The sequence below is a fragment of the Mustela nivalis genome, assembly GCF_964662115.1.
Source record: "Mustela nivalis genome assembly, chromosome: 13".
NCBI classification, from domain to species: Eukaryota; Metazoa; Chordata; class Mammalia; order Carnivora; family Mustelidae; genus Mustela; species Mustela nivalis.
In genome coordinates this window covers 27,025,084-27,048,613 of record NC_139032.1, presented here as the reverse complement: position 1 = coordinate 27,048,613, position 23,530 = coordinate 27,025,084, and the positions used below count along the sequence as shown (strand labels likewise).

Genomic DNA, 23,530 nt, shown 5'->3' with positions numbered 1-23,530 from the left:
GAGCTGTAGGTAGGAGATGAGGTCAGGGAAGGAAGGCTGAGGGTGTTCCCTAAGGCTCTTAATACCCCTGAAATGGACACATCTCAGGACTTTGAGCAGAGTGGTGATAAGAATTACCGAAGGTTTTTTGTTGCTGTTGTTTGTTTTTCTTTCTTTCCCCCTAGGGGTTTAAAAAGAATCAGTCAGGATGTTTTATTGAGAATAGACTGGAGAAGGCCAAAGGTGGAAGGGAGATTAATTAGAATGGTTGATTTGCCCATGGTAGTAGTTATGGTGAAGTGATCAGATTCTGGATATATTTCGAAAGTAGAATTATCAGGATTTGCTGATGGATTGGATGTTGGATGTAAGACAGTGAAGGAGGAGGTTAAGGTTTTGGACTAAGAACTGGAGAGAGAATTCTCTTTATAATTGGAAAAGCCGAAGTGAGAGCACACTGAGTAGGGAAGGGCAGATCAGGGATCAGTATTGGATATGCTGAGTTTGTAGTATTATTAGAGACCCACGTGGAGATGTTGAACATTTATGAGACTTGATGAGATCACTAAGGAAGGGATTGGAGTTAGAAAAGGACAGGAAAGAGCTGAGCTTGGGGCATCCAGTGAAGGAAACTTAGATAATACGGCCAAATGGGGAAAGTATTTTCAAGAAAAGGGAGTGACCAGTTCTATCAAATGTGGCTGTTAAGACAAGTAAGATGAGGACTAAGAACTGACAGTTGAATTCAGGAATTGGAGGTCCCTGGGACTGACAAGTGGGGTGGGGAGAACCCGACTGGAGTGTGTTTAGGAGAGGAGGGGAAGAAGGGACTTGTTAACAAGTGTGGGTAAACAATACTTTGCTTTTGGGAGGGAAGAGAAATGGGACAGAAGCTGGATTTAGGAAGTGGAGCATAGAGAGTTCATTTTTTTTCCTTCAAGACAGGGAAATAGCAACATGATTTTATGATGATGAAAATGACTCAATTAAGGGGCTTATACCTAAACTTCATGGTCAGTTTTTATAGTTATGCCCTTGTATGCAGTCTCAGTTTCTTTGCCTCTTTCTTGCTTTGCCACAAACTTGGTGAAATGCAGCACTTCTTCCAGGTGCCTGTTCTCTGAATTACACAATGCTGTAACAAACACAGACTTTGAAAATAGAAAGTTTTTGTGTTCTCTGGGGCCACTCTGGCCTTAGGCTATAAAAAGTGACCACAAGGGACAAAACTGGCTTAGCTCTAAGATGATGATGGGGTTGAGAGCTGGCCTTCTTCCTGGGGGACTCTCTAGTCCCAGAAAGCAGAATTCTTTGAGGTTATCAGTTTCTTCAGTGGAGATGATTTGTCAGAAATTCTAGGACTGGCTGTTGAACATTTCCCACAATGATGAGGTATGGGGTATTGAGGATGTAGGAGGTTATTTGGAATTACAGAGTTTTCATTAGCTGTTGAGCAGTCTCTTCCTGCCTTGTGATTGGCACCTCCAAGTCCTTGGCTTCCAAGTTTCCTGAGTTCTTCTGGACAGGGTACCCCCTCACAACTTTAGTTTTTCTTTTTGTCACTGTGGGCTTAAACATATCTTAATTTCTCTTTATTGCTTTGCTGTTTGAGGGAGAGGACAGGAATGCCTGTTGTTTGACTGTATTTTGTTTTGAATTGGAAGTTTGAATAATTTCTTAACTGTTGAAATAGAATTGGTTGTGATTTAAGTTAACCAGCATTAACCTTTCCAACTCTGTCAGCTTTAATAAGAGTCACACTAAGCTTTTCATGAGAGGTGCTATTAATGTACTTTTAGAGAAAGTACTACCACCCAGCAAGTAGAAGTAATTTAATTAACCTTACATTTATGGCTGCAGTAGTGCTTTTGAAATCACAGGACTTTTTTTCCCCCCCTCCTTTGGATTTTTGATTCTTAATTTGGAGATAGGAAAAGATTACTTTGACTTTGTAATCTTTTCTTAAGTCAGTTAAAAGAAAGAATAGTCAGCAGTTTTAAATTTCTTGCCAGCCTAAAAAATAGTCCATGACGACCCATGGATCAGATCTGATCTACTTCTTGTTTTTGTAATTTTTGTACACAATCCTAAATACATGTTTCTTTTTTATGATTGAATTAATGAAAAAAACTGAAAAAATAATCATGTATATTTTACTGAAATCATGTGTGTTTTACTGAAAGTTCTTTGTTAATTGAAGAAAAACATCCAGAATACCTGTAGTTTTAAAATCTACTACATTCTTTTGTATATTTGTTTCCCTTTAAATAGCTTTACTAAATACTGCATAAATATGTGAGAAACTTGTTGAACTGGCTGTCATTGTTTTACTGTCTAGTGATAACACAAAATTCTGCTTCAATAAGCAGTGATATGTAAAATTAAAAGATGTCCAGAATCTTTTGTTTGTTTTTTGTTTGTTTGTTTGTTTTTCTTTTTTTAGGGGGTGAATGGTTGCAAAATAAATCTGAAAAGTTGTAAAGATTCTGTGAATGATGTGTACTTTCTTTTTTTTTTTTAAGATTTTATTTATTTATTTGACACAGAGACAGAGAGATCACAAGTAGGCAGAGAGGCAGGCAGAGAGAAAGGGGGAAGCAGGCTCCCTGCTGAGCAGAGCGCCTGATGTGGAGATCGATCTCATGACCTGAGCCGAAGGCAGAGGCTTAACCTACTGAACCACCCAGGTGCCCCAATATGTACTTTCTAATAACAAAACTGGTATTGATTGAAGGAAAATATGTATTTTTTTTTAAAGATTTTATTTATTTATTTGACAGAGGGAGAGAGATCACAAGTAGGCAGAGAGGCAGGCAGAGAGGGAGAGGAGGAAGCAGGCTCCCTGCAGAGCAGAAAGCCCTACGTGGGTCTCCATCCCAGGATCCTGGGATCATGACCTGAGCTGAAGGCAGAGGCTCAACCCACTGAGCCACCCAGGTGCCCTGAAGGAAAATATGTATTAAGTATATTAAATGAGATGACATTATAGGTGGTTTTTACTGTGTACATAGTTTGTTATTAAAAATTGTTCTTACATAGAAATAATCTTACATATTTACCAGTATTTGACCACTGTGTGAATAGTGGACACTAAGTACAATGCTATAGTTTGAGTATAGGACTACAAGAACAGGAAAAGATAATGTGAATTGTCTCAAAAGAAATCTTAACACTAGATCATAGATTGTTGTGTTAGGTTTTTTCATTTTTGTAGCTCTAGGATTTTGATAAATTTTACTGACTGGTTTTAGATCATGTAATAGTCACACATTTTTGCATTTTTTAAAAGATTTTATTTATTTGGTAGAGATGACAAGTAGGCAGAGAGGCAGGCAGAGAGAAAGAGGGTTGGAAACAGCTTCCCACTGAGCAGAGAGCCTGATGTGGCACTTGATCTGAGGACCCTGGGATCATGACCTGAAATGAAGGCAGAGGCTTAAACCCACTGAGCCATCTAGGCGCCCCCATTTTTGCATTTTGAAGTAACTTGCCAGAAGCACATAAAACTCAAACATTCTCCTTTGGTTTCCAGTTTCCCATAATAACTTTCAGTGGTATGGTTTTTGTGATGTCTAATATATACAAACTATTGTGTATTTAATACAACTAACATTTTTTCTTTTAGATTATCTGCACTGTTGAAATGAAGTAACTCAAGATGAGCAAGTTAAAAGTGATATCAGAGAAAAGGTACTGTAATTCTAAACACCAGTATGTATCAGTTATGGAAATATTACATGAAGTGGTTATTTGAAACTCCTTATTTGAATTTATTATATTTATGTTTAAATAATTGTGTGTTGTATTTATATTTTACAATTAATATTTATTAATGTTTAACTTTTCAGTTAAAGCAGGAGTTAGCAAATGACGACCCATGGATCAGATCTGATCTACTTCTTGTTTTTGGATGGCTCATGAAATAAGAAGAGTTTTTAACATTTCTAAATGGTTGGGGGAAAAATTAAAAAGAATATTTATATGAAATTGAAATTTCTGTATATATACATTAAGTTTTGGAACACAGCTGTGCTTTGTGTATTGTCTGGACACTTGCTCTACAGTGGCAAAGTTGAGTAGTAATGACAAAGACTATATGGCATATGGTGCTTAAAATATATTCTGTCTGGCTCTTTCCCTCAAACTTTTAACTAACCCCTCAGTTAAAGTATTATTTCTATTAAAGTTCTTACGTACCAAGAAATTGTCCTTAGCAAAGTTTTACTGTGGACTCTTTCAGTTAAAAGTCAGACAAACTGTTTTGGAATTTTTTAAGCTAGATTGCTTTAACTCTGTTAAGTCTCTGTTTTCTCATCTATATAATGAGTGAAATACTAATGCTATCATTTTGAACTTGTGATGATTAAACAGTGTCTAGCAGGCTCAGTAAATGACAACTTATTAATATTGATGATAATCAGTTTTTGCTTTGTAGTATTGTATGTTATATTTATATTTTTACAACTTTGTGTTTTCAGGTATGGTTTGACTCTGTTTTATAATGAGAAATATATACACAGTTTAGATCAAGATTTGTTCCTTAAACTGTTAGGGTTTCCAGTTATTAACTATGTAATACAACATATTTCATTGTTAAGTATTTTTGTAATTTCTATAGGAAAGGATTAGGTAGTGATTGTGTTTTATTTATATTTTAATTAAAAAAAGATTTTATTTATTTTGAGAGAGGGCAAGAGCAGGGCAGGGAAGTAGGGGATGGGGGAGGGGGAGAGGGAGAAGCAGACTCCTTGCTGAGCATGGAGCATAACGTGGGACTCTATCCCAGGATCCTGGGATCACCTGAGCCAAAGGCAAGTGCTTTACCAACTGAGCCACCCAGGTGCCCCAGTTTTTAAAATTTTTATTTTTTAAAGACTTAATTTATTTACTTATTTTAGAGAAGAGAGTGTGTGTGCACACTGAGGAGTGAGGGTAGGAGCAGAGGGAGAGAATCATTGTCTTTTTTTTTTTTTTTTTTAAAGATTTTATTTATTTATTTGACAGACAGAGATCACAAGTAGGCAGAGAGGCAGACAGGGAGAAAGGAAGGGAAGCAGGCTTCCTCTGAGCAGAGAGCCCAGCGTGGGGCTTGATCCCAGGATTCTGGGATCATGACCTAGCCGAAGGCAGAGGCTTTAACCCACTGAGCCACCCAGGCACCCCAACAACATTCAGTCTTGAGTACAGCATATTCTTTTTTTATGACCTTTCTTTAACTTTTTTTTTTTTTTTAAGCAATGCTTTGTAGTTTTTAGTGTACTGGTCTTTCAGGTTGTTTGTTAGATTTATTTCTTTTTCCCATGAAAATAACAGCTTTTTGTGTCTCCTCAATGGTTTTTGAGTGTAATATTAAGCTAAAAATGAGAAATGTGATATATAGGGTGGCCATACGCCTGATTGAAACTTGTTACTCTGAAAGATAGAACAGATACCAGGGCAAAGCAGTTAGCCACAAACACGTACCTACAGTCCCTGTAGAACAAGACCAGAGAAGTTACGAAAATAATGAATATAAAATAATTAGCATTTAATTAACTTTGGTAAAGGAATTTAAAGGATAATGGCTAGTTATTGCTGATGCTAGTATAAATTTAGGCAGTTTAAAATTTTAGCAAGTTTTTTCTGGTTGTCTATAACAAGTCACTTGGTAGTGTTGAACTAGAATTTATTGTTAAGTCTTTTATGCATTTAATTATAAGAAGTAGAGAACTAGTTACTCTTCTCTTCCAGTTATAAGAATATTGTTCCAAATTTACATATTTAAATATTTAACTTTCTACAAAAGAATGATAATGAAATTTCTATTTTTCATTGTCCTTTGATTTATGGTGGAAGAAAATAAAGTTATGTGTTCAGAATTTGGAAAGAAACAGTAAAAATAAAAATAAAGCAAAAGTAATAAAAGGTTAAAAAAGGCCTATAAATGATGATCAGATGTTTCTGAAAGATAATGTGCATTTTGAAAATAAAACCATACTGTTTGAAATTAAATCTTAGTTTCTGTGAGTCATGTTTAAGTCTAAAACCATAGTATATTTCTGTGAATTTTTTTTTCTGTGAGATGTTTTTATTTATTCTTTTTTTTTATGAGGACAGCTCTCTGTTACCTGCAATTTAAGGTAAAAAAGGTGGTAACATTGATTTATAATATGAAGGTAGATTGCATAACACTTGCACTTACTTGGGAAATTATTTGTTGCAAAGATAGTATCTGCACATCATTGGGACTTTGGTAATATCCAAGAACATTTATGCTTTCAGAAAAATAGGTAAGACTGAGAGTAAACTCAAACATCAAATAGTAGGAGACTACTACAATGAAACAAATATTTGAGTGATACTGTCTTTAAACTACCATTTGAAAGCTAACTTGATTTGATGTATTTCATACTGATCATATTTTTAATTTGATGATTTTCTCACTATATGGTAATTAACAATCATAAATCTCTGAAGTTTGGTCTCATTTTGATTCATCTAAAAGCAGGGTAAGTAAGGAAGATACATCCTTTTCTGAGTTGTGTTATTTAAAAATTTTCTCAGTGTAGTTCAGATTGTCCTTTGAATAGCCGTATAGCTTTACCCCACCCTCAAAATTTCCAACGTCTAAAAATTATTCAGAAGGTAGAGCTGCCCTCTGGTGTTCACCCTAGATTCTTTCAACATTAGTGTCAACAGCCTTACAGTTTTAGAGCTGAGTTGGTGTGGCTTAAGATATTTTGTTCAGTTTTCATTCTGTAGATTAAAAAAGTAGAAATAGAGAGGGAAACTGATTTGCCTATGTTCTCAATTTCCATTTATTTGCCTCCCTTGAAAAAATCCATCCATCTGTTCATCCATCCATCATTTGAAATAGCATGATTCTTAGAAAGGAATTACTTCAATGAAAGGTTTTTTCCTTTTCTTTTTTTTTTAATATGTAATGTAATTTAAAATTTTAATAGTTACTGATAAATTCTTAGTTGGGGATAGAATTGACTGTGTGTTACTTATGCTTAGTGTGTCTTGTATGTTTGTGAATTTTTTGAATAGCAGATGTTTATTAACTACTGAAAAACAGTGAGATGATCTTTAAGAAAAATGTGAATTGAAGAAAATTTAAGAAGCACTCCATTATTAAATATCAGAATTTTGGTTTTCTTGGGGCACCTGGGTGGCTCAGTGGGTTAAAGTCTCTGCCTTTGGCTCAGGTCATGATCCCAGGGTCCTGGAATCGAGCCCTGCATTGGGCTCCCTGCTCAGCGGGGAGCCTGCTTCCCCTTCCCCCATCCCTGCCTGCCTCTCTGCCTACTTGTGATGTCTGTCAAATAAATAAATTAAAAAAATTTTTTTTTGGTTTTCTTAATGCAAATTTCTCTTAAGTTTGGGTTATAGAATTGTTTTTTTTTTTTTTTTAAGATTTTAATTATTTATTTGACAGAGATCACAAGTAGACAGAGAGGCAGGCAGAGAGAGAGGAGAAAGCAGGCTCCCCGCTGAGCAGAGAGCCTGATGCGGGGCTTGATCCCAGGACCCTGGGATCACTACCTGAGCCAAAGGCAGAGGCTTTAAACCACTGAGCCACCCAGGCACCCCAGGTTATAGAATTGTTTTTAAAGATGTACTTTGTTCCTTAGTTTTCAAACTGTGCTCTCTTAATATCATTTCTCACCAAAAAGAACCAGGACTCTTTGGAGAAAGGGCTGATTCTAGGTCAGGAGCACAAAATGTGCAAGATAAACCTAGAGGAATAGTTCTCACATATTCTAGCCCAGAACCTCTTGGTGCTCTCTTAAAGTGATGAATGCTCCAGAAAGTTTTTGTTGATGTGAAGAATCTATTTGATATTTTGCATTGTTATATATTAAAACTGAGAAATTAAAACCATTTTTTTTAAAGATTTATATATTTTTAGAGAGAGTACCTGTGCATGTGGAGGCTGAGGGAGGGGAGCAAAGGGAGAGGGAGAGAGAAACTTAAGCAGATGCCGTCCTGAGTGAAGAGCCTGATGAGGAAGGAGATCCATCTCATGGCCCTGAGATCATGACCTGAGCTGGAACCAAGAGTCTGATGCTTAACTGCCTTTTGTCACCCACAGCCTCTATTTATTCACTTAAAAATAACAATAAACCAATTGTATAACAATGTTTTAGAAATAACTATATTTTCAACTGTGGAAGACTAGAATTATTATTATTATTATTTTTAAATTTTTTATTTTTTATAAACATATATTTTTATCCCCAGGGGTACAGGCCTGTGAATCGCCAGGTTTACACATTTCACAGCACTCACCAAAGCACATACCCTCCCCAATGTCCATAACCCTACCTCCTTCTCCCAACCCCCCTCCCCCCAGCAACCCTCAGTTTGTTTTGTGAGATTAAGAGTCACTTATGGTTTGTCTCCCTCCCAATCCCATCTTGTTTCATTGATTCTTCTCCTACCCACTTAAGCCCCCATGTTGCATCACCACTTGGAAGACTAGAATTATTTTATTATGTTTTTGCAAATCTGATGTGTGGCATAATGGAAGATGGCTAGATTCTCTTATCTGTTTCTGAGTTTAATCTGTCTTGATCTATGTTACATGTAATATGTGCACATATTATACTTGTGTATGTAGTTTGTGCATGTGTGGTGTTCTTGTTATTATAGAATATGAAGAAAATCTGGGCTTACATAGATATGTGATTAGAAAAGGAGGAAGTACTTGAATCAAAGGCCCTTTAATGCATTAATTAATTATATTTATTTATTTGTCAGAGGGAAAGAGAGTGGGTGCAAGCAGGGGGAACAGCAGGCAGAGGGAGAAGCAGGTTCCCCACTGAGTAAGGAGCCTGATACAGAACTCGATCCCAGGACACTGGGATCATGACCTGAAACTGAACGCAGGTGCTTACCCAACTGAGCCACCTAGATATCCCAAAAGGCCATTATAGATAATTGTGGATAATTGTCGTTTGATTTATGGTGAAGGAAAATAAAGTTGTGTGTTCAGTATTTGTAGAGAAACATTAAAAATATGATTAAAGCAAGAGTAATAATTATATATGAGGAATAGATATATATAAATGATGATACTATTCTTTGGAAATAAAGCCGTATTGCTTGAAATTCAAATTGAAGTGGATATTCTTGCTAAGTAATAGTTTTCTTACAAGTTAATTGCAGGGTGGAATCTGAAACTGTATTAGTGAACTTTCTGTTCTCTGTTAAATTCTGTTGGTCTTTTTTTGCACTTTGAATAATTTTTTTCCATATTTAAGTTTGTAACATCCAGCATTGGTCATTTAGAAATAATTGATTCCATGACTAATGCAGATCTTCTGAATAGTACATTTTATTACACAGTACTGAAAAATTACATGTATTAATATCACCATTGATTTTTATCAGGAAAAAAAGATGTTTTTAAGTAGATTCCACACCCAACATGGAGCCCAGCGTGGGGCTCGAACTTACCATCCTGAGATCAAGACCTGAGCAGAGATCAAGAGTCAGATGCTTAACTGACTGAGTCAGGCAGGTGCCTAGAAAATTTTCTAGGGCAGCTGACAAGGCTATGACGGTAGATCCACATTTTTCGAAATTCTATTGTTTGCTCAAAAGCTAGATTTTATCATTGGCAACAGATCGGTCAGTTGTTCTCTTGAAATGATATACTCACTTTGTTTACTTCTAAAAAATGTATGCCTGAATTCTCCAGTCTGAATAATCTTTGTCAATTTTTTAAAATTTCTTTTACTATTATTTTTTGACTTGTTTTTTGAAGTAACCATGTTCTGTGAAAAAAGTGGCTAGCTCAGCTTGCATTTTAAACAATCACAGGTTTTCTTCCCTCAAGGTAACCATCGTATTTAGTATGCAGCTGAAATGTTTAATGCACACACACAATATTAAAGAAATTCGTACTCATGGGTGAAGCGGGAATTTTTTTTTTTTAAAAAGATTTTATTTATTTGAGAGAGAGACAGTGAGAGAGAGCACGAGCGAGGAGGTCAGAGGGAGAAGCAGACTCCCCATGGACTTGGGAGTCGGATGCGGGACTCGATCCCGGGACTCTGGGATCATGACCTGAGCTGAAGGCAGTCGTCCAGCCAACTGATGAAACAAGGCATCCCTGGAATTTTTGTTTTTAACTGAGTTCAGGGTGGTGAAAAACATAGTGATTGGTAGTACAGTTTGGTGTCACTGTCTTGATTTGTGTCAGGGTGCTAGCCCTTTACCCACCAGTGCTTTTAGATCATCAAGGCAAATCTCAACACAGAGTCAGATAGTATTTTTATGAAAATAGACTTTGACTTTGTAGATTTTATGATAGGGTCTCAGGTACTCGACAGGGTATTATAGAATACTTTGAAGACTTTTGGCCAGTAGTAGTCTTGTCATGCCTGAAAGCCAGAAACCTATCAAAGGCTAGGATCATACCAAAAGGACTCCGGAACCAACTTGGGAAGCTCCCATTTATTGATCATTGAGTGTTTATAATTGTAGTGAATAAATACCAAATGTATTTAAGTTTTTAAGTTCATACTGATGCATGAAACTAAAATATTTCATTGGTTATCTGATACAGATTTTAGGGAATAACTCATTCTTCTGGAAACTGGTAAATACAAGTAAGTTAAAAAAAAAAAAAAAACCCCAAACAACCCAGCATTTATTTTGCTTTTATTTGATGAGTTGTACCTCTGGATCATCAAATAAGAAATTTTTCTCTTTATGGAATTGTTTTAGTTAACACATGAAGAAGGAGTGGGATGGTAAGGTATCATTGTTTTTTGATCCTTAGTGGAGTAATGGATGTAGCCATTGGTGACCAGTGATTGCTTATATTACAAAAGTAAGAGAACCAGACACTATTTGTCTTGTTATGGAAGGTTATAGTACCACTTTAAAGAATTCACATCTCCAAGCCTTCATCAGATTAGGCTTTTAAATTCAACTGCCAGTTTACAGAAAATATGGAAATAAACATATTAATTATGCTGTGGATGTGTAATTGGCAAAATCCAGAATGTGGGAAACTAAAGCCCACTAATCAAGCTGCTTCAGCAGATAAATTGTGAGGGAAAAAAAAAGTGTAATAGGAAACTTGTAGATAAAAAGACAAATACATATATAACCAAACTTCATTTGGTTTCGGATTTGTCCAGATTGTTAAAGAAAATGTGAGAGAATGAGAATGAGCTAATAAATTTAAGAAAATGGAATTCAGACTAGATTTTGGTATTAATCGATTATTGTTACTGTTTTTGGTATGGTAGTGATAGTGTAGTTATATATATTTTGAAGAGTTTTTCTATTTTGGGAAATAAAGGATGCCAAAGTATTTACAGAGGAAATGATCTTTCTGAGACATGCTTCAAAATTAGTCCATTGACGTGTGCACTTGTAGGTAGGTATGTATGTGTAAAATAAGATTGTCTGTGGATTGATGATTGTTGGAGCTGGGTGATGAGGATATGGTGGTTCATTATACAATTTTTTTCTTTTTTTGTTCATTATAGAATTTTCAGTAGTAATGTTTTTGCTCATTCAGACTTACAGCAGTTTTAAGGAACCATTCCTTCCTCCTGCAACAGTTGAAGAAAAAGAAAATATATACAAATATGTACAAACATGTAACATAGTTTTATCTCTACAGAATTCTTTTATTTAAAAAATTTGTGAAATGTTTCTGAAAACTAAAAGGATAGAGAATACTTTAAGGAACACCTGTGTACTTACCACCCAAGGTAAAAAAAATTACAAACACAGTGTGTATTATTGCCTAATAACATTTTTTCCCTTGTCCCAAGGTAATTACTATTCTGAATTGATGTTCATCATTTCCGTGCATGTTTTTATATGTGTGTGTGTGTATATAAAATGTTTTCATATATATACACACATTAAAGAATATATTATGTTGAATTTGTGTATTTTAAAACTTAATGATATTATACTGAACATATTAAAGTTTTTTGGGTTATTTTTATACTTGAAGATTTATACATACGAATATATGTCTTTGCTATGTTGGCTCTCTAAAATATGGGAAATGTTGCATTATTTTAAATGGTACATTAGGCCCATTTTCAAATGTATGCTTAATGTGTATTTTCAAACTCCGATACCTTTTCAGTTGAAATATCTCCAAATTTAAAGCATTTGGCACAGTTCATCTGAAAAAAAAATACTGTTTTTCATTTTTTAGATATATATTGTCTGTGCTGTACCAGCCAATGTTTGAAATGCTAGATATATAGAATAAGATATGCAAGGTCTTCTACCTCTAGAGAATTTACATAATTTCAAATAGTAATACATTCTGTAGGTACATTTTAATACCAGAGTGGAGGGGCCGGTGAGGAAGTGGTCAGATGGTTGGGTTGCAGCCTGAAATGTGAAGTTGCCAGCTCTAAAGAGAGTTGGGAGAAATCACCCTTCTGATTGAGAGGAGTTAAGACCTTGTGGAAAAACTTGCTGTCTTCAGGGAACTGATAGCCATTGAGCTGGATCCCAGTGCATGAGGGGATTGTTGTGAGAAATAAAGTCTGAGAAGTAGACAGAAGGCAGATGACAAAGGGCTTAGAAGGCTGTGATAAGTAAATTTAAGATTTTACCTAAAGTCTGAAGGGCCATTGAAGGGTTTTTTTTTAAGCTGGATAGCAACTTGATTAGATCAGTGGTACTACAAATCTACAAATGTAATGAATTGGCCTGTAAATACATACTTAACCAGTTCCCTGACTTTTGCTATTGCCCTGTGGTTCATGTAAATGTAACCATTGGGGAAACTATGTGAAAGGCAGAAGGGACCACTCCACAGTTTTTGTAGCTTCCTATGAATATTTACAATTATTTTGAAATAAAAAGATAAAGGTAATCACTGAGAAAATGGATTATTGGCAAGCAAGAATGAAAGCAGACTAGTTATGAGGTTGTGATTTCCAAGTGAGAGATGATGATTGTGTGGACTTGGATAGTCATAGTAGATATGGACACAAGTGGATGAAGCTGAGTTGTTTCAGAGATGGAGCTGGTAAGGGGTTGGTGTGTGAGGCAGAGAATCCAGATTTTTTCCCGAGTAACTAATGGTTTCATTTGAGTTTGGGAGGGTTAAGATCGGAAGAGCAATACGTTGAGAGGAGGAACTAGAAATTGTTTTATATTGGGCTTGTTAGGTTGGGTAGGCCATCAGAGGGAAGCTGTAGTTGATTGTCAGAGCCAGGCAGCATTTAAATCATAATTACAGTGGTGGGATTAGACGAGATCACACTGTCAGAGTGGAGAGAGTGGAAAGAAGAGGCCTGGGAATACAGCTGTCCATGAATCAACAGCTAGAAATGTGTCACAGAAGGAGGAACTAAAAGAAGGTATCTCAGAGAGCTGATGATAGGAAGAAGGTAGAGAGTGGAGTCCATGAAACCCAGAGAAGGGAGGTGAAGGAAGAGGGAGCTCTCTGATTTGGATACTGCTGAGGTACTGAGTATAAGGAAGGAGGTGACCAGAGGAGGTTGGGAGACCTCAGGGTGGGGAAGGCAAGCTTGAAAAGTGAATGGGATGTGAGAAGATGAGGTACCTCATTCGTAGGAGAGAAATAGGGTGGTAGCGAGTGGGAGCTCTTCTACATCTTATTAGTGTGCCACTGGTATGATCCAGTTGAAAGGGGGAGAGAGATGATGAATCAGGGAAAGATTAAGTGAAGGAGCAAATGCATTGAGAATGCAGGAAGGGTTACTGGGTCATGTATACAGGGGAGGAATTGTTCTTTGCCTCAACATACCAGCCAAAGAGAGCCTTTTAAAAACACAGAGTGTATCACTCTTCTGCTCAAAAGCTTTCTTTCTTTCCTTCTTTTTTTTATTTTTAAGATTTTATTATTAGAGAGCACAAGCAGGCAGAGTGGCAGGCGGAGGCAGAGGGAGAAGCAGGCTTCCTGCTGAGCAAAGGAGCCCCATGTGGGACTTGATCCCAGGATCCTGGGATCAGGACCTGAGCCAAAGGCAGTGGCTTAACCAACTGAGCCACCCAGGCGTCCCCTGCTCAAAAACTTTCTATCCCACTTAGTGTAAAAGTCAAAATTCCTACAGTGGCCTGCAAAGCTTTAAATGATGGTGCTCTCTCCCACCTCACCCCCCACCTCTGACCTCCTCTTACTGTAATCCTCCTCGAGTCTGCTCCAGCCTCACCGCTGGCTACCTCACTTTTAACTCAGTGTAGCAGACCCCTGCCTTGGTCTCCGTGGTTGTGACTCCTTCCTGGACAGCTCTTTCTGGTTTCTGCGCAGCTTACTCCTTTATTTCTCTCAGACCTTTCCCTTGGTGGTATCCTGTCAATGTAGTTTTCTCTGACCACTGTGTGAAATTGCATCTGTCCCCCTAGCCTGCTCTTATTTAAAACACTTCCCACCACCTTAAATACTGTATGATTATTTACATATTTAATTTGCCTCTTACCATTAGAATGTTCAGTCTGTAGGGGGCAGGAATTTTTGTTTTGTTTACTGTTGGTAATACCTAGTATGGTAGCAGATGTGCAAATGTGTAAATGTAGAGAATGTGCAAATGAGCAAATGAAAGAACAGGGAAGAAAGCAAGTAGTTAGAAAAGCAGATAGGTTTAAGGATGTGGTTGTGGGGAGATGGTGTGTTCCTCTTTGGGCTTGTAACAGTAATAAAGCAGGACTCTGAGAAGGGACTGGGTGGGAAGGATGATTAGAGTTTTGAGGTGAACATAGGAAATGTAAGAACATAGGAAAATCTCAGTGAAAAAGTGAATTTTCAAAGTGTTATGTAAGATTGCTGGACAGGGTTGAATGGTTGAATGCACATTTGTGGTTTTCTGAAATGGAATATGTTTCTCACTTAATAGAATTATAGCAATGTTAAGCTATAAAACAGTAAGGATATGTGGCATAAATGCTTTACGTTTTTAGGAAAGGGCAGAGTTTTTTTTTTTTTTTAAATTTATTTTTATTTAATTTAATTTTTTTAAAGATATTATTCATTTATTTGAGAGAGAGAGAGAGCACGAGAGGTACGAGATCAGGAGAAGCAGACTCCTTGGCGAGCAGAGAGCCTGATGTGGGACTTGATCCCAGGACTCCAGGATCATGACCTGAGCTGAAGGCAGTCGCTCAACCAACTAAGCCACCCAGGCGCCCCAGTTTTTTGTTTTTTAAACAGTGATCTTTATTGTATTGAATTTACAAGTGATGTAGAATGTGTCGTAATGTAAATTAACATTCTTTCTAGTCTTACCAATAATTCTCGGGTCGTGGGACTCCTGGCTCAGCTGGAGAAGATCAATACTGAATCTTCAGAATCAGATACTGCCAGATATGTCACATCAAAAATTCTTCATCTGGCTCAAAGTCAAGGTAAATTTTAAACTTTTGCTTCTGAAATACTTTTTCAGTTCTTTAAATGTAGATGTTAAGAATTTTCAAACTTTTGATAAATAGATGATTTTCTGTAAAAATTGCACTTTCTCAAATAGACTGAAGAAGTAGAAAACTCAGTAACCGTGGAATGAATTGCTGTTCAAAGCATTCTTTCTAAAAATGAGTATGATTACACCACCACATTTTCAAACAATACTTAATTCCAGTGTTACTTGTTCTAGAAGTTGGAAAAAAGATGTCAAGTAGATGGTTACGAGTGTGATCCCTACTTCAAATGCAAGCTCTGTCATTCAGTGGTGGGGTGATTTTAGGGAAATTTCTTAGGATTCAGCTGCACCATCTCTGAAAGAGAGATAAGAGATATCAGTAATTACCATGAGATTTACATGTGAAGCATGTAAAAAGAATGTTAAAGTGTTCAATAAATGATGTCTGTAATTAGGCATCACTTCAGTAGATACTAAAAAAGGAATTTAAGGTTCCAAAACTCTGGTTGATTAAAACAAAACAAAACAAGATGACACCTGATTTTTCTTTTAAAATAAGGTTAAACCAGCAGCTACCTTAATATTTAATAGCAATATATTGAACACATTCTGTTAAAATTAAAGTCTAGACATTTTATAATTAGTATTTAATTTTTGGAATTCTTTCATGCTGGGGTTTTAGGTCGTTTAGTAGGTATTTACTGTGTTCAGGAACTCTGTTAACCCTTATTCATGGTCACAGATGTATTTTGATAGCTTCTTCCTATGCAGTCCATGTGTTTAGGGGGTAGTTGACAGCACTCCAAAACCTAGGTGAGGTCTCTAATAGATGACATTTGTTTCTAGCAAAATCTAAGATACCTGTCTATACTTTTTAGTTCAGGAAGTCACTGTGCTGGATTCTAGCCTTTGAAAGTACAGTGCTTATTATCCAAGGTCAATGTACAAGGATGTACATTATATTAGTGCAGAGTTAGAGATACCAAGTATATTCACTGTATTGTTATATGAAATACTTCCTCAAAACAAAACCAGTAAAAACAAAAGAAAACACATTTCTTAGGAGTGTAGCTAACACTTGTATACACTGCTCCCACTCCTGCATACTTTCCTCAGTGCAGTCTGGACGCCCCTACTCCAACATCACCACTGCCCTTGTATGCTATCACTCACCTCTGGGGTGAGTGATACCCCACTCACTCCTGGGTTGTGTAAGACAGTGACTTTGTTCATGTTACCTTGGATTAGCCAGTCAAGACAGTGTCAATTAGTAGTGGAAGAGGGTCCCATCATCATTATAGGATAATTCAGTTGGCTATCCATTTGAGAGAAATAGTTTGGAAATTTATAGTTCAAGGAAGAAGAAATGCAAGTAACCAGTAAACCTATGAAAAGGTTCTTTAACTCCTCCAAAGTCAGGAATTGCTAATGAAAATAACAGATACACTTCTTAATAGATTGGCAGAAATTAAAGAATGACAACATCCAGTGTTGGGGGACATGAGAAATAGGGTATTCTCTAACCTGTTGGTGGTGCAGTAGTTACTGCTAACTTTGGAGATAAGAATCTGGCAATGTTTATTAAAATTTAAAATGCATTTGCCGGCTGACTCTCAGGAATGTATTTGAATGTTTGAGGATGTTTTGCAGCATTGTTTGTAATATCAAAGATCAGGAAACCCCCTAAATACCCATCAGTGAGAGAATGGTTGAGTTAATTTTGATGTGGTCAAATGGGGGAACTTAAAAAGTTTATTATGTAGTTATTATCATGAAGTTATTTGTGATATTTGGGACAGATAGTTTATATATGGAACTCTGTGAATTGTTCTGGAGTCCTAAGTTTAATGTATTAAATGAAAGAGCAGGTTTCTTTAGTTCATGTAACTATATGTGTAGCCTCATTTTTATACAAATAAACCATTAAATATGTATGTAAATGTTTATATGAGCAAGGCAAAAAACCAAACACAAAACCAGAAGAATGATACCAAATTTTTAGCAGTAGTTATCAGTGGGATGGAAATGGAGGGGAATGAGGTGAGTTCCTGATGTACTTAAAGTACTTTTCTACTGTTAGAATTGTTGCAATAAGAACATACTACTTATGTATTTAAAAGATTAAAAAAAACAAACTCCTACAGTACCTGTTCACATACTGGAGACACACATTTCCACAATTTGGTGCTAGTTTTCTTGAGTGCATTACACTTTTTATCTTTTTTTTTTTTTTTAACATTTTATTTACTTATTTGACAGAGATCACAAGTAGGCAGAGAGAGAGAGAGAGGGAAACAGGCTTCCTGCTGAGCAGAGAGCCCGATGCGGGGCTCGATCCCAGGACCCTGGGACCATGACCCGAGCCGAAGGCAGCGCCTTAACCCACAGAGCCACCCAGGCGCCCCACATTTTTTACCTTTAATAATGTACTACTCATTTATAGCATGCACGGTACTTTTTATAATTTACCCTTGATTTTTTTCCCTAGAAATATAATAATTATCCATTTCATGTAGGTGGTCTAATTTGTTGGCATACATCTTTTGGTTGTAATTCCTTTATAATCCTGTGAGTTTCTTTAAGGAAGGAAGTGATGTTCTTTCTGTCATTCTCGATTTTTGTCATTTGTGTCATCTGTCTCTTTCATGATCTGTCTAGCTCAGTGGTTCTCAGCTGCGGTGATTTTCCCCCTCCACTTGCCCTAGGACACTGGCAATGTTTGGAGATATTTTTGGCTGTGAAATTTGAGAAGGGGATTGTTACTGGCATCTACTATGTAGAGGCGAGGAATGCTGCTAACATTATATAACACACAGTACCACTCCCTATAAGAATGAATTATTTGGCCCCACTGTCAACAGTACTGAGGTTGAGAGACCCAGGTCTAGCTAGACACATTTGTCAGTTTTTTGAAAGAACCAACTTCTGGTTTCATTGATTTCCTGTTTTTCTTTTTTCTATTTCATTGATCTCTTATCTTTATTGCTTCCTACCTTCTATTTGGTTCCACTTTGATTTGTGCTTCCTTTCTGGTTTTCTTAAAGTGGAGCTTTGATAATGGATTTGGAGAACTTTCTTTTATAATGTGGTGATGAAAGCTATAAATGTCCCTGTATACACTGCTTTAACTGCATTCTACAGATACTGATATGTTGTATTTTTATTTTCATTCAGTTCACATATGTTCTAATTTCTTTTTTGATTTCTTCTTTGACCCACAGATTATTTAGCAGTGTGTTGTTTAATTTCCCATTATTTCAGAATTTCCCAATTTCTTTCTGCTGTTTTCTAATTTAATTCCACTGTGGTTGGAGATTTGTACGATTTTAGTCCTTTTGAATTTATTGAGATAGGTTTAATGGCTTAATTTATGGTCATTCCTGGAGAATGTTCCATGTGCACATGAATGTTCCATCTGCTGTTTGTTGGGTGGAGTGCTCTATTAATGTTAGTTAGGTCAGGCTGGTTGATAGTATCGTTCAAATCTTCCATACCTTGTTGATTTTCTAGTTAGGTGCTCTATTAAGTATTAGAATTGAGTATTGAATTCCCTACCTATTGTTGAACTATATATTTCTCTTTTCAATTTTGGTAGTTTTAGTTTGTATATATTTGAAACTCTGTTAGCTGTGTAACATTTAAATTGTTAAATCTTTTGGTGGATTGGTTTGATTGTTTCATTATTGTGAAATGTCTCTGTCTCCAGTAATAGTTCCAGATTTAACGTCTGTTTAATCTAAAAAAAAAAAGTCTGTTCATAATAGTACAATCATTCTAGCAGTTATGGCTATTCCTTGCATATTATACCCTTCTCTTCTTTTACCTTCAATCTGTTTCTCTTAAGACAGTATTGTTGGATCTTGCTTTTTAAAAATCTAATCTGTTTGTTTCCAAATCAGTGTACTTATTCCTGTGATTGGATTTACATCTGCCTTTTTGCCATTTGTTTTCTATATGATTCATGTCTTTTATATTCTTCTCATCCTTTACTGACTTCTTTTGTATCATCTGTTGATTTTTTTAGTTTTTAAATTTTTAGTTATTTTTGTAGTGGCTCCTGTAGTGATTACAATATATATTGAATTTCAGATTAGTACCATCTTCTTTCTGGTACAATATTGGAACTTTCTTTCAGTATAGCTCCATTTCTTTCTCACTCCTTTGTGCTGTATTGTCATGTATATTATATTTATAGATGATAGACCCCAGTGATACTCTATTATCATTATTGCTTCCACAGTTTTAAGCCTTGTAAAAAAAAGTTAGGAGAAAAGTGGAAAATTCGGTACAGAGGTCTGAATGAAGAACAGGTTTTAGACCCAAAACTTGGTTGTTAAAGTAATGGAAATGCAGCAAAGTTGTCTCAGGAGGAGATGTAGAGGGAGACAGTTGAGATTTGTATTCTGGGAACTGCCTACATTTTGTATTTTGCTACAGTAGAGTCCTGTGAAAATGATCAAGTTCATTTTTATGATTTTTATGTTGTCTTGATGAATTTACCCTGTTATCATTATAGAATGTTCCTCTTTATCTGTGGTGATTTTCTTTGCTTTGATGTTTAGCTTTTCCCATTTGTTTCCTTCTAGCCTGTTTGTATTTTTGAATCTAAAGTGCGTCTTTTGTAGATAGCACTTTGACATCCTTTGCCTTCTAATTTGAGCATTTAGTTTGATAACTTTTAATATAATGTGACGACTTAGATCTACAGTTGTTTTCTGTTTCTATTTCTTGTTTCTCATTGCCCTGCCCTCTTTTCTATTATTTGAACAATTTTTGGAATTCCACTTTAATTTACCTATTGACTTTTTTAAGTTATACCTGTTTGCATTTTTTAAAAGTCATTCCTCTGGAGAGCACAATAAATAATCATTAACTTTTTGTACTTTGCTTATAATTAATATTGTAACTTCATATGAAATTCAGAAACCTTGGAACCTTGCATACCCATTTGTGTTTACTATTCTCTATAGCTTTGATATGTATTACATCTATATACACTGTTAACCCTAAAGACAATTTTTGCTTTAGACAGCCATGTGTATTGTAAAGACATTAAGAAGAAGAAAAATTGCTTTTATATTTACTCACATGTTTACCATTTCTGAAGCTCTTTTTTCTTTGCCAAGGACATGAGGTTGATCTGGCATAATTTCCCTTTAGCTCTAGACTTTCCTTTGGTATTTCTAGTGGAAGTTTGCTGTGGGAGATTTTTTTTTTTTAATCTGACCAAGGATTTATTTCACCTAATTCTTGAAGGATATTTTTACTGGGTGTAGAACTCTGGGTTGATGGTTTTTGTCCTCCAGCACTATAAATTACATGTAAAACAGTGCTTCTACTATTTGGGGCCTCCATAATTTCAAAGGAGAGGTCTATTATTTGAATCTTTGTTTTCTGAAAATTATGTGTCATTTTTCTCTGGTTGAGGTCATGATTTTCCATTAGTTTGGTTTTCAGAATGTGTGTGTAGTTTTCTTTGTAATGCTTGGAATTTGCTGAGTGTCTTGAATCTGTAAATTTGTCTTTTATCAATTTTAGGAAATTTTTCCTGATCAAAATTTTTTTATTCTTCATTTTTCTTTTGTATATAATTATACATATGTTAGACTTTTGGAGATTGCTTCAAAGGTCCTTGAGTCTCCTATTTTTCTTCCTTTTTTTTTTTTTTTTTTTTTTTAAGATTTAAGAGAGAGAGAAAACGAGAGAGAGAAAACACAAGTGGGCTGGGGTGGGCAGAGGGGGGCAGAGGCAGAGGGAGATGGAGAAGCAGGGAGCCCAACACGGGGGTTGATCCTGGGATCATGACCTGAGCTGAAAGCAGACGCTTAATGGCTGAGCCACCCAGGCTCCCTGAGGTTCCTATTTTTCAATCTTAATTCTCTGTGTTGTTCAGATTGGATAATTTCCCTTTTTCTTTATTGAAGCTACTGCCTTTTTCCTCTGCATTCTGCCATTATGTCTGTCTGGTAATTATTTACATACTATATTTTCCTTTTCTAAAATGTGTGTGTGTTTTTTATACTTTTTGTTTCTCTGTTTTGTGATCTCTTCTCTTTTGATTCATAGTGAGCTTGTTTTCCTTAATGTGATTGAATGTAATTATAGTAGCTGCTTTAAAATTCTTGCCTGTTATAACATTTAGGTTATTATTAGCATGTAGTGGTATAAGAACTGGGAAGGACTGTTTTAGAAAAGCCAAGGGAGGAAACATTGTCTGGGATGTTAGGAACATAGAGAGGTTAGTTAAAATAAAGATCTTTTTGATTTGACAATTAATAAATTATTGGCCACAGTAAGATCACTTTCAAGTGGTGGAATTAGAAGGAAGATTGCATTATGCTGTAATGTGAATGGCAAATGAAATAATGACAGGAAGTATAGACTTTCTGTCATGGGGGAGTTCTACTGAGAAAGAAGAAGGAAATAGAGGAGGAGACAAGTTAAAATAAGATTTGTTACCTATGTGGGAAAACAAAACAATATGTGGGTAGAGGTTGAAGCTGTAGGTTTGTAAGTAGGGAGGAAGGATGGGATTTAGAACACAGTAGAAACGATACATCCTCATTTTCCACCCGAAGGCTGGAAAAAGGAATGCAGAATCGTCAAGGATTGGATACACGAGTGTGTGGAGCTTGGTCATTGTTTATAGAATTTCATCTCTGGTTGACTTATCACTTTGTCTCAGTTCACTGAGGAAATGTAGATGCTGAGAGTTAGAAACGGGTCCAGAGGGGCGCCTCGGTGGCTCAGTGGATTAAGCCTCTGCCTTGGGCTCAGGTCATGATCTCAGGGTCCTGGGATCGAGTCCCGCATCGGGCTCTCTGCTCAGCAGGGAGCCTGCTTCCTCCTCTCTCTCTCTCTCTGCCTGCCTCTCCGTCTACTTGTGATCTCCCTCTGTCAAATAAATAAATAAAATCTTAAAAAAAAAAAAAAAAAAAAAAAAAGTTTAAGAAACGGGTCCAGAGATTGAGAGGTATGGTTGAGAACTGGCACACTTTGGAATAGCTGTGGGCTATGGCAGGGCAGATGGACATGGCTGAGAGTTGAGGTGAGTAAGAACAGTAGTTTTGTGTTTCCAAATGAGGATGGAAATGGTGAATTTTTTTGGTACTAAGAATCTTAAACTTGGAGAAGAAATTCTTGTGGCCTTATTTTTACTGTGATGTAGGAATAGAAAGTGCACATTTTAGCATTTACTTAATTATAAGGGTTCATGCTGATAAGTTTAAGGGGAGAGCCTTGGTATCCAAGTGGGCATGTCTAGAACTGATTTTACAGGAGAACAGCACTACCACTGATGAGTTAGAAGTTTCAGTGAAAGTGACAGTGAGGCTTCCCTTATTTTCTGAAAGCAAAGAGAAATGGGAGTGTTAGGAGGCTGTGATCTGTCAGTGGGAGATTGGAGGCTAAGATTTCAGAGGTAGGGCAATTTGAGATTTGAGAATTGAGAGAGTTGATAAATTGGAACAAAGTGGGAAGGGTTTTTTTGTTGTTGTTGTTACATGGTCAAAAAACTATGTAGTTAGGTGTTGAAGGAATCATTTACATAGATTGAAGTCTCCTTAGATGATGACAGAGTCTAGAGTAGAGTAGAAAACTGTAGTGCCTAGTTTTCATTTAGTGCGGGGAGTAAACTCCATGATTGTGGATGTTACAGTAAGGGGAGTTTTTGGTTTGTCCCATGAAGGTGAAAAAACAATGGTTTGTTAGTAGAGGAGATCTCAGTCTTCTGACTACTCTGTGTGATTAATATTGAAAAAATCATTTGGCTTTAACATTAAATCAGTTGTCTTATTTAGAATGTTAAATCAGGGGCGCCTGGGTTGCTCAGTGGGTTGGGCCTTTGCCTTTGACTCAGGTCATGATCTCAGGGTCCTAGGATCAAGCTCTACATCCGGCTTTCTGCTTGGCAGAGCCTGCTTCCCCCCCTACCCCCCCCACCCCCCCACCCCCCCCACCCCCCCGCTCTTGCTGCCTCTCTGCTTGTTTGTGATTTCTGTCAAATTAAAAAAAAAATCTTTAAAATGTTAAATCATGGGTACATTGTAGATATTTAAACAGTATTTAGCAGTTGGCTCCATAGCACAGGGGTTAGAGCACTGGTCTTGTAAACAGTATTTATTTTACAACTTAATACTTACTGATGGAGGTAGCTGGGCCAGGGAAATGATGAAGAATCAGGTGAGGAATCA

General features: G+C 36.4%; 1 protein-coding gene across 10 annotated transcripts in view; it reads left to right on the top strand.

Annotated features, from left to right (window-relative positions):
* AGTPBP1 (ATP/GTP binding carboxypeptidase 1) overlaps positions 1–23,530 on the top strand; it is a 157,625-nt gene that overhangs the window by 23,002 nt on the left and 111,093 nt on the right. For 7 of the 10 annotated variants that reach the window (XM_082696534.1, XM_082696541.1, XM_082696543.1 and 4 more), the window contains exons 2-3: positions 3,605–3,669; positions 15,203–15,327. In XM_082696534.1, coding sequence (XP_082552660.1) covers positions 3,638–3,669; positions 15,203–15,327 — 157 coding nt within the window. In that variant the 5' untranslated portion in view covers positions 3,605–3,637. The remainder of the gene's footprint in view (positions 1–3,604; positions 3,670–15,202; positions 15,328–23,530) is intronic. The other 3 variants (XM_082696538.1, XM_082696535.1, XM_082696537.1) reach the window with 1 other exon arrangement.